General features: G+C 41.4%; 1 protein-coding gene across 1 annotated transcript in view; it reads right to left on the bottom strand.

The window, feature by feature from the left end:
* The window catches only part of REPS2 (RALBP1 associated Eps domain containing 2), a 102,893-nt gene that overhangs the window by 23,550 nt on the left and 65,175 nt on the right, over positions 1–14,168 (bottom strand). The window contains exon 13 of the mRNA XM_064474855.1: positions 13,622–13,758. Within this exon, the coding sequence (XP_064330925.1) occupies positions 13,622–13,758 (137 nt within the window). The remainder of the gene's footprint in view (positions 1–13,621; positions 13,759–14,168) is intronic.

Genomic DNA, 14,168 nt, shown 5'->3' on the forward strand with positions numbered 1-14,168 from the left:
CAATTACTTTTATGCACTTTTTATTTCCATGCATATTTTAAAAAGCCACAAAGACCATTACGAGCCCTGTTACAGCTTAGCAATTTACATGTTTTATACACCAAGTCTAAAAATGTCTACATGGTTGAAAATACAAAGACAAAAGATATTAACCATTAAGGACAGTGTAAAAATGGGTGGGTGAAAACACTGAGAACAGTCCTATTGGCTATATACAGCTCCAAAGACGCTTATAATACATCGAGGTTTTTTACGTCCTCTGTATCATCATCGCTTGAATCAAACTGAAGCCTAATATCACTGCACAGAGTACCAAGGAGAGAGGTAGGACAATTAAAACCCAACTTAGGTTAAGCAAGGGAGCCACAAACATACCTACAGGTGTCACAGTGATTTCAAAAAAGATAAGGTCATTAGGATACTTTCTCTTACATTTAATTATTTCTGTTTGTAAGGCCACTGCAGTACCAGCATGATGATGTCGCTATATTCTCCATCTCTTCTGCGCAACTAATATCTAGAAAGGAACAGTGGAGTAAGAAACCTTCCTTTCCTTTAGTACGAACTTCAGATTATTACTTCATTTATCTGAGCACTGGCAGTGGCTCTGGCAATTACAGCTAATAACAATATTTCAAAACACCACCTAACTCAAACACCAGCACTCTGTAGGTCCACACTGTAATAGCAGACAAGTACATATGCTCAACATGATACGTTTATCTTTAGGAAACCTTGTGGGAGCTGTGCTGCGATGCCCCATGGAAAACACCTGCATGCACCTTACCCTCGCACCACCACCGATTAACACACTGAGGGTATCATCTCTGCTCTCCAAACAGCTTTAATGTCATGGGGGAGCACGAATCACACACTCTTCCTAATGAGCCACTGGCAGCCCGAACATGAAGCTATGGAATGCACTGCTGCCATGAGCACGGGGGTCCCTGGAAGGGGCACATGGGGCCAGGGGCAGCGGTGCTGCAGCCAGGCACTGGCCTCAGAGGCTCCCTTGGCCCTTCCAAATGTACATAGCCCTCTCCAGGGTTTATAATTTTTGTACCTGCTGGCTTACGCTCCAGCAGGCCCTCAAAAGCTTTACTGCAAGAGCTGCATCCATTGAGAACTGGCCTGAATTTCAACTCTAGAGGATACAACACTTATTGCCCTTGCTCCCAGATTCTTCAAACCCAGTGATACACCTAGAAAAGCTGCAGGCTAGTCTTTATGCACAAAGGTGCTGCGCTTGCTGGAAAAGCTTCTCCTGAAGCGGTTGCACACACTGTGAAACCCCAGAAGTCTCCTGGGATTTGGCCCACAAAATTCCAAAGGGAAAAGTAATTTTTTTGTAGGATGGTCAAGTCAATCCAACAAACAAAACCGCCAACCCCCCCTCCCAAAAATAACCCCACTTCACCTTTTAAAATACAACATATAAGACTCTAGCATTAAAGTTAGATGCTTACACCATGTGCATTTGACCCAGTTTCCTCTTTTTAATCCTGCAAATTCTAACTTCAGCTACTCATGAAATATTCATAAAATTCCTGCTGTTGCAGAACATCTTCGGTCTTTTAGAAGGAAATCATGCTTACGTGAGCACAATTGTTCAACAAAAGTTAGTTAACTTTTGAAGATTCATAACAACTTATAAAAAAGAAAAACCCTCACTTTTATTCCCCACAGGGCAATTAAAAAAAAAATTTAATGATAGATGTTCCATGCTTCAGTCTTCTGTAGTATCACTACCCTAAAAGACAGCAATATTAACAGATAGTCATAGGTTTTTATGTGTATCAGCAGGTGACTTGTAATATTAAGCTATTCCAGAATGCCTGCCCTCCTGGGAGACCGCCCCACACAGATGGGCTCTTGCTGTTAGAGTTGGCTCTGAAAGCAAACCCAGATACAGGGGGAGGTCTGTTTCCAAAATGAAAGCAAGTACCCTGGTACTGAGCAGCAAACAGACAAGTGTCATATATCCAGGTGCACACCCCAGAGCTGGATTAAGATGCATGCCATTGCTCTTTGAAAACAAGTCTTCACACCCTGTGCAAAAGCAGAGGGAGCTGGAGGGAGCAGGATGAGCCTTGCACAAGTAGCCTCGTTACTGAGCAGCTTGGTGGCCTTCACAGCAGGTGAGCAAGGTAGAGCAAATCTTAGCACTGTGGAAAGGCCATACAGGTACTAGTAAAATGGATTTAAGTATATCCAGTATCCGTATCACACATATTCCTGTAAATTATAGCATTTTCATACACTAGTTACTCCCATGAAGATAGTGTAAAGGCTTTCAGTTAAAAAATCATGGCTCTTTACTGAGCATGTTTATACTTTAAGGCAGATTATCGCATGGGAAGCTTCCAGGACCATTTTTCTGCTGTATTTCGGCAATTACAAAGGTCTGATAGCACTAAAAGGACACTGCACTAGATAAAAACTCCAGGTTTTCCAGTCTGAAACTAGATTAATGTTTTAAAACAAACACCAGGCTGTAATGCTACACTCTGAGAACAGGCTGGGCAATCCTATTTGGCCATGCCACTCTGCCTCCAGCCTCCCTAGCAGAGAACACAAATCCTCAGCACTTTCATTACCCGCAGTAGTGAAAAATATAAATCACGATGACCATCAGAGTAGCCCCTTTACTTGACTTATTTGATCTAAGAAGAGGAGACCAAAGAAAAACATAAAATTATCACAGGCCATCAAACATATTTAAAGTAGGTCTTCAGCTCACCAGGCACAGCAGGAGGGGAACAGAACAAATTTAAGCCCTTGGGATCCTTTAGAGCAACCTGTAAGAGCAATGTGCTGCACATCTCTCACCCAATGATAGTCACTTGTCTTCTTGTTTCATAGTATTGAAGAAAACTGCCATAATACACTGAGCTGCTGGGTACATGCTATTTTTAAAAATTAATTAATAATAGAACAGCAGCATATAAAACTACATTTCCTGGAACATTTCCATGTCAAGTACTTAATTTCATTTCCATTCTTTATAGCGGTCTTCCTTCTTGGCTTTATATGTCTATCACTTTACCCTGGATATCACCTCAGACAAGTTAGAGCTGTTGGATAAAAAAAAATTATTCCTCCTTCTCATCTGAATTGAACACTTTCATAAGCAGTGTCCTGAAAGAGGGTGGTCTTCCTGGGTTAAGGGCCATTTTGAACTTCTCTAGCTAAGTTAACTAAATATCACCTACCAATGGAGGCTGACCTCATCTCACATCAAAACCCTACACACCTTTCATCCCACAATCAAAAGGGCACCCACATTTTGGTCCCTCCTCTTATTTCAGCTACCATTCCCAAAGGGTGAAAGAGGGCTCAAAGGGTGCAGTCCTAACCAAACCCAGCCTAAATCCAGGCTGACCTGGATCCAGATGGCCTAAATCCAGGTTCCCCACCACCACCCCTTCTCCCATCGGGTGGGGACCATCTAGGGACTTAAATTGGCAGAAAACTGATAGGGTTCTTTGGTAGAGTCTGGCTGATGTGTTTGGTATTTTTCAAGTAGATGCTATAGCACTGCTGGATCAAGGGAGGGGCTGGCTGCATGGCAGACTTACAGCCGTTTATGCTGCTTCAGAGCGCATAAATCCCAAGATCAGGTTTAACAAAAGACCAACCAATTCATTTTATCAGGAAGCAAAGGATCTGCAAAAGATACGCCAACAGAATGAACTATTCTTTGGTTCCCCAAACTACCTAAGGCTTCGGTTCCTTCGGTAGCTGGGAAGCCAGCATTTTCAGTCTTCCACTCTGAGGCTGTTTTGGAGAGCTTTTGAAATACTTTTCCTACTTCTGTTGCCAAAGGCAGGCTGCAGAAAAGGTCTGTGTCTAAACTGGTTTCTGTTTACCTATCTTTCAAAACTTCCCTTCTTGTTCACTGAAATTGGTACTTGGATATCCCATAATACTGTTCTCACCACTTCATTTATTTACATTCCTGACAACAGCATTAATAAGGTGATTGTGAAATAATTGTTTTTCAAGAGTTCTGATTTAATGCTCACTACTGTGCCCACAGAAAGTTGCAACAAGAAAAAAAAATTTAAAAGCTGTAGCCAGGAATGTAAATTTAATGAAGGATTCTAGTAAAGTGGTTGTGAAATATCTATTTACCCACAGATCTGTTCCAATAATTCTTTCTAATGTCTCCTCAGAAGGTAATAGTAATGGGAAAAAAGATTTAGACTCCTGATATTGATTTTGCTATCAGGTTTGTAGAAAGACTGTAGAAAGCATCGCCAGAATAACCTCTCTTCTCACAGTTAGTTGCAGGAACCTGCTCAGCAGCAAAGCTTCATGCATCACAGCAAGTGATACACACACCTGATATCACAGACACACTCTTGTTACAGTTGTGTTTCATGTGCTAATCATACAGAACACCAGTGGTACCTCGACTGCATGGAAAATTATCCAAGTATTTTCCAAGTGATTAAGAAGAGAGATAGCCAGACCTTAAGCAATTAATGCTTCTGCACTATGAACTCGCAAGTGAGACTTCATTTAGGACGCTGGTGTGCTCACGTATTTGATGGTCACTTTCAAATCAAACAAGCAAGACATTATTGAAGGTGTTTATGGTCTTTTTTAAAAACACACACCACACACACCCCAAAATTCAGCGTATTTTATGTAAAAGCTGTAAAACAGATTTTTTTAACCCCTATTTTCTGTTTTGAGTCATATAACCACAACAGCTGTATTTTTAACTTCTTGTCCCTCATTTTCCCTAAACCACTTCATTTTCTAGTTACTGTTTTCTCTACCCCTTCCTTTTCTGTGTGTTTTCTGGGGACTGTTTCTCCCTTCTCCCTCCCCCTTTAAACAAAACCATTCATGATTTTCTTCCCCCTCACTTCACCTTTAGCTTCATTCTCCACCCACAGGGAGGCACAGTCCCTCCACCTACATCCCACAGATCCATGTTGCCAGAGTGTCTCACCTCTGGAGACGCCCGGTGGGAGCGCTGGGGGCTCCGGCACTTGCTGCCTGTGCCCATTTCCAACACAGACCAACTCGGAGCAGGCACACAGGAGCCAGGAAGAGCAATAAGCTACCACCCACCAGCCCACTTGCTGCTCAGACACTTCTTGAGGACATCAGCATCTCCAGGGTCTCCCCCAAGGGAGGCAATTTGTCCCCCTCCCCCTGTTCCACATGAGAAACAGAAGATTCTCTCTTGTTTAACTTGTAAAGCTGTTCTACCATGAACCAGCATTTTTTCATGGAACACAGTAACCTACGTGGGATCATGAAAATAGTTCATAGGGGCTGGTAGGGCCAGCTGAGAACATTTCAACCTTAGCAATTTTCAATAGAAAAGAGTTTTTGGATTAAAATTCCATTTTTAACAACAGAATGAAAACAGACTGTAAGCCATTCCTCAATCCCAGAAAGACATGCACTAAGATTAGAAAAATGGGAAAAAATAACTTAAAAGAAGTTCCATTTACACAAATTGTCAAGAAACAGTTATACTTGAAAGGCTGGTAAGATTTATCCCAGTTTGCACAAAAGTACTCTCTGGACTCAGCCCTTAGAGACAGACACGAAAATTTAAAAATCTAAAAATGCAGAAATAAGTTATCCCATCAGATAACTAGCATGTAATAACCATTCATCCATTTATGTCCTCACTATTTTCTCCAGCCTGTCTGACCTTAAGTCCTTGTCCAGTTTGGCAAAGAAATAAGTTACATATTTGTAAACACACAAATCCTTCATAAAAATCCTAAAAGGCTGAGAGATGTAAAACTCTTCCATCCAAATCAGAGGGAAGACGTTAATATTTTATTCAGAATAAGCTCAGTTCAGTGATCACATATTCTGAAGGGGAATGGGACTAGAAAAAACCAGCAGCTCCAGTAACAGATCAGGAGCTGAGTCCCAAAAGAAAAAAAAAAAAAATCTATTCTCTGCTTCAAAAAAATGTTTTTGCAACATTTATGTTAAGAAAGTATTTCACATTATTTTCATTGCAGTGATACAGTGCCAGAGAAGAGTATAAACAGCAGCTCAATTTTGTGTTCTCTATGAGTAAGAGACATTTTTAATTTAAATTGCAATTATTGTTACAACCCTTACAACCAAAGGTATTAACTTGACTCTGCACTCTTCATTCAACGAAGCTGGCAACACTAGAGCTCTTGTATACTGTGCAAATGATATTCAGTGAAATGGCATATTTTGCTGATGGTATTTGCCATTATCACTATTCTGAAATAAAGGTCCTTCAGAACTGTCATCTTCTGACATACAGAACATATATAAGTCTATGAGACCTGACGAGATGCATCCCAAAGTCCTGAGGTAATTGGCTGACGTAGTTGCCAAGCCACTCTCCATGTTATTTGAAGAGTCATGGCAGTCAGGTGAAGTCCCTCAGGACTGGAAAAAGGGAAACATTGCATCCATTTTTAAACAGGGTAGAAAGGAGGACCCTGGGAACTACTGACCCATCAGCCTCACCTCTGTACCTGGGAAGATCATGGAACAGATCCTCCTAGAAGCTATGCTAAGGCCCATGGAGGACAGGGAGGTGATTTGAGGCAGGCAGCATGGCTTCACCAAGGGCAAATCCTGCCTGACCAACCTAGTGGCCTTCTATGATGGAGTGACTGCCTCAGTGGACAAGGGAAATGCTATGGATGTCATCTACCTGGAATTCTGTAAGGCCTTTGACACAGTCCCCCACAGCATCCTTCTCTTTCAATTGGGGAGATGCTGATTTGATGGGTGGACTGTTCGGTGTATAAGGAACTGACTGGATGGTCGCATCCAGGGGATAGTGGTCAATGGCTCAATGTCCAGATGGAGACCGGTGAAGAGTGGCATCCCTCAAGGGTCCGTACTGGGACCAGTACTGTTTAATATCTTCATCAGTGACATAGACAGTGGGATCAAGTGCACCCTCAGCAAATTTGCAGATGACACCAAGCTGAGCGGTGCAGCTGACACACCAGAAGGACCAGATGTCATCCAAAGACACCTGGGCAAGCTGGAGAGGTGGGCCTGTGAGAACCTCGTGAGGTTCAACAAGGCAAAGTGCAAGGTCCTCCACCTGGCTTGGGGCAAGCCCCAGTATCAATATAGGCTGGGGGATGAAGTAATTGAGAGCAGCCCTGTGGAGGAGGACTTAAGGGTACTGGTGAACAAAAGCTGAGCATGAGTCAACAATGTGCACTCGCAGCCCAGAAGGCCAACCGTATCGTGGGCTGCATCAAAAGGAGTGTGGCCAGAAGGTCGAGGGAGGTGATTCTGCCCCTCTGCTCCGCTCTGGTGACACCCCACCTGGAGTGCTGTGTCCAGCTCTGGGATCCTCAGCACAGGAAGAGCATGGACCTGTTGGAGTGGGTCCAGAGGGCGGCCACAAAAATGATCAGAGGAATGGAACACCTCTCCTATGAAGACAGGCTGAGAGAGTTGGGGTTGTTGAGCCTGGACAAGAGAAGGCTGTGGGGAGACCTTATTGTGGCCTTTCTGTACTTAAAGGGGGACTATAGAAAGGATGGGGGCAACCTCTTTAGCAAGGCCTCTTATGACAGGACAAGGGGTAATGGTTTTAAACTAAAGGAGGGTAGATTTAGGCTGGATACAAGGGAAAAATTTTTCACAATGAGGGTGGTAAAACACTGGCACAGGTTGCCCAGAGAGGTAGTGGAGGCCCCACACCTAGAAACATTCAAGGTCAGGTTGGACGGAGCTCTAAGCAACCTGATCTAGTTGAAGATGTCCCTGATCACTGCAGGGGGGTTGGACTAGATGACATCTAAAGGTCCCTTCCAACCTAAACCATTCTTTGATTCCCAATTTAGTGTTTTGTTATGATTAATAAACACAAAAGTAACATGCAAGACAGCACAGTACTACAGCATGAGTAAAATCCAGCCCTATTACCCAAGAAAGTAGCAGGATTTTACTAAATCAAGATCAATACAAACACAATGAGAGGAAGGGCTTCTGAAAATGAATTACTTAAATTCAGCATAAAAATGACACTACTATTCTACGTTCCTCACGTCACTTCAGCTTTGAACCAAAAAGTTAGTTGAGAAATCTGTATTTATGGTAACACAAACAACATAACCCCCTGCATAACCCCTTAAAAGCCTGCCTTTAGAATTGCAGACAGCTAAACTCAGAAGATACAGATATTTCCTAGCAAATACAATGAAGCATAAAAGAATACAGAAGACAATGCAGTAACCATACTTATCCAGGTTAAGTTTGGCAGCTTTTTTAGTACCCAGTTCCATAGGCCCACAAGGGAAAAATCACTTGCATTTGGCTCACTAAGCTAAAAATACAATGGAGCTGAAAAGAGATCGCTGAAAACAGCTGGAAACAGTATTAGGGTAACTATATGGACCTGTTTGTATCAAAAAGTGTATGACAACAGAGCAACTATCATTTTAATTTTCAAAATCCTCTTTCCTACACAATTACAGAACTGTTTTATTTGATATGTGGACTGAAAACATTTAGAAATACATAAAATTCAGCTGTGGTTGGGCAAATATGGAAAACCAAAGACATCAACACACACTATTCAGAAACCTCAACACCTGGCAAATAAAACCCACCAAGCCTGTATGTTCAAGGAAAGATTGTGCTAACTGAATGAAGTAATGAAGGTTTGATGAAGTAAAGGAAGCAGCAAAGAGTCGTCTTCAAAGGTATGAAAAAGAGGATAAAATGTGATGCCGAACACCAGCCTTCCTCTAGCACTAACAAAAATGAAAGGGTGCAGAAAGAATTTGTACTGAGTCTTATGATGGAAGTACCACCTCAAACTGTGTGGGAAACATGTATATGAAGGAATACAGAGTGATGTGGGGACATATTTATATCACTTACAGGAATGCTGATGCACACCGATAAAATCTGTTACCATGTTCCTTTTCTGTGAACACTACATTTCGAGCAGAGGGGATGTTTTGTTGTTTGGCAGCCATCACTAGCCCAGCAGTGATAAGTAGAGGTTACAGATCTGACTGTAGTTAGGAAAACATCATCCATAACAGAAAACACTGCACTTCAAATAAAATACTAGTTGTGTTTCCCCCTTACCAGGTGTGGTACTTAACACCTCACATTTTAAACGGGAGAAAACCCCCAAAATACTAGCCCTGTGTTGCTGGCTGAAACCAGCGCCCCCGGAGGGGGAAATCCAGGTGACAGTGAATATCTGCTTACAAGCCAATGTAAGAAATGGTGCCTACATTCCACACGTTCCTCACTGCAGGGACAGCCGCAGCAGGAGGCAAGCTTCAAAAGCAAACGACTGCTGAAAACTTTCAGTCAAAAATTCATTTGTAAATAGTTATATGGCTGTTTTGATTAGTTACACAGATATTCAGTCTGCTTCCATATCAGCACGGAACTACACTGTTTGACAATTTTGTTGTTTCTTTAAAGCAAATTTTCTTTTCCAAACAAGTATCCTTTGTTCAACAGAACTGTTAATTAAAAGAACTTATGCAATTCAGATATGAAACTAAATGGGAAATAAAATATTTCAGAGGCATCTGTATCAAACAAAAAGACCTAGACTGCTGTCACTGCCTATAATTGCCAAGAAGTAAATTCTTTAGTAGTTGTCATGGGCAAAAAACGTAACCAAGCAAAACTCTTGGTTTTATACTTAAGCTGAGACTTGCCCTAGTCCCAGAGTTACCCCAAGGCAGACCCTAGTTTATTGCTGCTGTTGAAGGTAAAAGGTGGCCAGGGGCCTTGCTGCAAGACTGCCAGGCTCTGAGCTGTGGCAATTTTGGCCCCCTCAATACCTGCTCCCTCACCCAGATGGCAGGACAGACAGAAGGGAGCACAACAAGTCCCAGACAGCAACTCATTCTGCAAAAAACTTTTGGGAACAGTGCAGGAAAGCTTTGTGGGCCACAGGATCCTGGGTCTTACTCTGGGAGCGCTTGGCTTGTATCTGACTAGACAGTGTGCTAGAGGAGAAATGAAGATGTAAACCAGGTCATGTATGCATTTAAACTGACATTTTTGTTTCTACTTAAAACCTGCTGTTGTCTTTCCAGGAATGCATAAAACCTAGCCAAATATTTTCTTAATGTGTACATAGGCCAAATGCCAGAGATTATATATTCAAAGACATACACTGAGATTCTAGCAGTACTGAATTTTTCTCAGATGCTAATGCAAAAACTACATGACTAAAAAAAATAGAAGAGATTTCTGTCTCTTAATATCTCTTAGCAGAAATTCACCTATGGACATTTCAGAAGGTGAAGCCTTTCAGTAAGTCATCTTGGTTGTTTTTTTGTTTGTTTGTTTTTCCTGGGTAACACTAGTTACAGCATCCCAGAAGAGTACAGATACAGAGTGTGAATGAAGGTGCCTCCTTCAAGAGCAGTTATGTCCCAATTCAACAGTTTTAAAACAGTTTCTGTGGCTAATCCATTGCTGGACATTCCAGCCATCATGGATAAATGTTCTGTGTGTATACCTGCAAGGAGAGGAGCATCATAAGATGGTAGCAAACATGATATAGCAGCAGTAAATGAAAAACAAACAAAATCGCTCCCCCAAAAAACCAGTGCCCGCGGCAAGGATCTGCCACAGTCTTCAGCTGAATTTACTTGAAAAGAGGTTTTTTTTTTCTGCCCTTTAAAAATGAAATAAAAAAATGCTCCAAACCATTGATGGCTTTTCAGTTACAGAAGTGATACCTATAGATCAACATGACCAACCAAGAACTGAAAATAAAACTCAATACTACTGAGCACTCCTTTGCTGGTGTGGGAGCACATTATCCAAACTCCCAAAATCAGAATTACTTCTGAACAAGAATTAGTAGGACAAAAACCAATGTACCAAAATGGGATTATTCTAATCATGTTGGATATACCCTGAAATCTATTAAAATGACTGGTTTTACAGTCTGGTTTTCTGTTCTGACACTAGGCAATATGGTAGTGCTAGAAGGCACGGTCATTCCACCTATTTTTGTGGTTCAGCTGTGACAATGAGACTATTTTTGAAAACCTAGGAAGGAAAGAAGGCAGGGAGAAAACATAAAGCAAATATTCAGTTAACAGTACATTGGGACAGAAAGTAATCAACTGACTTGTGGATAGAAACACATCAGGTTCAATACTTATGTCAGGCTGTATTATCCCAATAGCCAGGCAACCCAAACAGTACGTTGTCACTACATCATCTATATTGTAAATCTGTAACTGTATCTTCTGATGGCAGATGGAAACTATTCGAACTTCATTTTTTTATATTGTCAGCAGAAATAAGAATACAGCTTGTTATTATACAACTGTGTGCAATATACTTCACACAAACATGCACACACGCTATCTTTTTGGCAAGGCTCTTTGGTTTAAGGTGACAGTGCTCAATCCCTCTGTGTTCCTACAAACCGCCTGTTTAGAAAGTGCAAAGTGCACCTCAGTAAAGAGTTTGGCTCTGGAACAATGACCACTCCCTGAGGAAGAACTATCTGTAGATGAAAAAGGTACCTGAAAATGATGAGACTGAAATTTCTACTGAGAACAAAGATCAGTAGGGAAAAGGATGAAAAAAGTGATCAAAACAAGAAAAATGGAAGAAAAGAAAGCAGCTGCATAAAACCACATCATCCATAGGATGCTGCATAACAACTACTATTCAGGAAAGAGCACACACATTTTCTTCATAGAATGAAGAACTGAAAATACGACTTCCAGTGCAGACATTTTACTTCAAAGCAGGGCAAGGTAAATGCACCATGGTACTTGGACATGCTAGGATGGGTTGATTTAATCCCCTCCTTCTAATGATGCAGATTTATTTGAACTGGAACCATTCTTCAGGGTGGGCTACAAATTGTTTAACAAGAAGTTCTCTGAATCCTTCAAGGCTGCAAATTCCTCCTGATACCTTCCCAATGAGTATTTACATTTTTTACACAAAATAGAACAGCTCCGTTAGAGGAAGACGACCACAAGAATACCTAGTATTGCCATCAGAGGACATCCAAGAGAGCAAAAAATGACAGGCCAACACCCTGCAGGTACAGGAGGAAGATGAACCTCTGGGAGACCTTCCACATTTGGACAATTTCTGCACACTACGCTTCAGGTTTTGTCAACTTAGAGCCAATTTTTCTTCCAACTATAAACAGCCATAAATTTGAACAGAACATGATGAACAGTTTTAGGATGACCAAAGCACTTTCTTTTATTGCAAGCTTATCCTTACTTAATTGCCTCATTTCCAGTAAGGAAACCCTCAAAGAAGTATTGATAGGACAAGTTATCCTCTCCTGCACTCACTGTAACACTGTCAGTTAAGTTGCCCAGAAGAAATCATTACTTTACTTCAAAGGTAATGGTGACTTTCAGAATGATCCATTTCAAAAGCAAGATGTTACTTTTCATTCACAGAAAGACGACTTTGAGAATTTACATTCTACTTTCATTCGTATTCCAAGAGAAACTTAAATCCAAGTTTATTTCCTTCCAGTTATACTTTTTACCTGGATTCTGAGAGGATTTGCTGCCTTAGAAAATGTGTACTTGGCTCTGTTTGGGTTTTATTTTGATGTATAATGAAATCAGAATTGGAGGCAACAAATCCCTGAACAGGAACCACAGGCAAAGATCAGGAATTGCTTCTCTGTGTAAGAAGTCTGTAAAAAAAATATGTTTATTCCTATTGAGTTTCAGGGTTCAGCACACATCGCAAGACTTGAATTCTGTCTGCCTGCACAAAAAAAGAAGTCGTCCCATATAGCAAGAGGTGAAACTCTTATTCTACTCCAACCACATTAGAGAGCCCAGTTAAAACATTCCTTGACACAGTCAAACCTTGGCTTTCTTCTGAAGCATAAACATGACCATGTTTAACCTAGTCCTTGAGTCAGATGATTGGTGTGCACTGCATAAAGCTCTGGGCTGGTTCCAGGACGCTGCTAAAGCACAGCGATGCTGGGTGGCTGCTTCCCTGAACAAACACTCCTCATTCCACCGCTCACTGTGCAAGGCAAAAGGAACGCTCAAACACGGATGCGCTGGAGAGCCATTTGCTTCCAGTTCACTCCAGCTACAGTCTACATTTCCCTTTCTCCCCTCAACACGCATCCCTGTTAAAAGAATTACCCTTTCTTGCTTAGAGGATGGTTTCTGATTGCCCCCACGCATGTGGAAGACTTTAACAACAAATATGCTTGCACACAAGAAATTCAACTTTCTCCCGGTTTAAACATTACAGATTTTTCTTCCTGCTTCTGAACTACAAAAAATAAATAGTAATAAAAAAATCAAATATATTGTAGTTACTGGTGAGAATTATCTAAACAGCCAGACTAGTTATAAACAGTCAGTGATGACAGACTACCATATGTTAAAGCTTCCCATTATCGTGCCAGAAAACATTATAATCACCTTAATTACAGCAACAGTGATTTCTCCCCTCAGAGGCGATGTAACACAAGAAAGTGGAACTTCTGTTCTGTAGTGTATTGCTGTCTACAGCAAAGGCAAGCATATGCACGTATTGTCAAGCATTTGGGCAAACAGATCAAGTTGCCAACTATGCAGCTAACCTAAATGGTCTCAAAAGCAGGAAAGACAGCAAACTTCACCTTGTGTGTTTTGTTGAAATATTTTGTTCAGATCCAAAGAGGAAGCTCTGGAATGTGATTTCTGTGGCCTTGGAGGTGGAGTAGGGGGCTCTTCTCCCTTTTTCATAGCATCTTCTATTGATGTGCTAGAGTAAGACCTAAGGAAGAACCGGAGGGAAAAAAGCAGAAAATATTTTAGTTCAGAAATTAATTTTAAACAACCACAGTGAGTAATACCTAAAAATACATTGACCAGAACTCAGGTTCATGATGGGAATTCCTTGTCCTAATGACTAAAAGTTCCCCCTTATAACAAAACAGATTTATTTGGCAACAGAGGGACCTACAAGTTTGGGGAAAGGCACAGGTCATGCTTAAGGCCTTTTATATCAGTGACCTGGTTTCAGCTGGGATAGAGATAAATTTCTTCATAGTAGCTAGTATGGGGCTGTGTTTTGGATTTTTGCTGGAAACAGCGGTGATAATGTGGAGATGTTTTAGTTGTTGTGCAGTAGCACTTACACTGGTCAAGGACTTTTTCAGCTCCCCGTGCTCTGCTGGGTGCACA

Source organism: Phalacrocorax carbo, chromosome 1 (assembly GCF_963921805.1).
Source record: "Phalacrocorax carbo chromosome 1, bPhaCar2.1, whole genome shotgun sequence".
Lineage (NCBI taxonomy): Eukaryota > Metazoa > Chordata > Aves > Suliformes > Phalacrocoracidae > Phalacrocorax > Phalacrocorax carbo.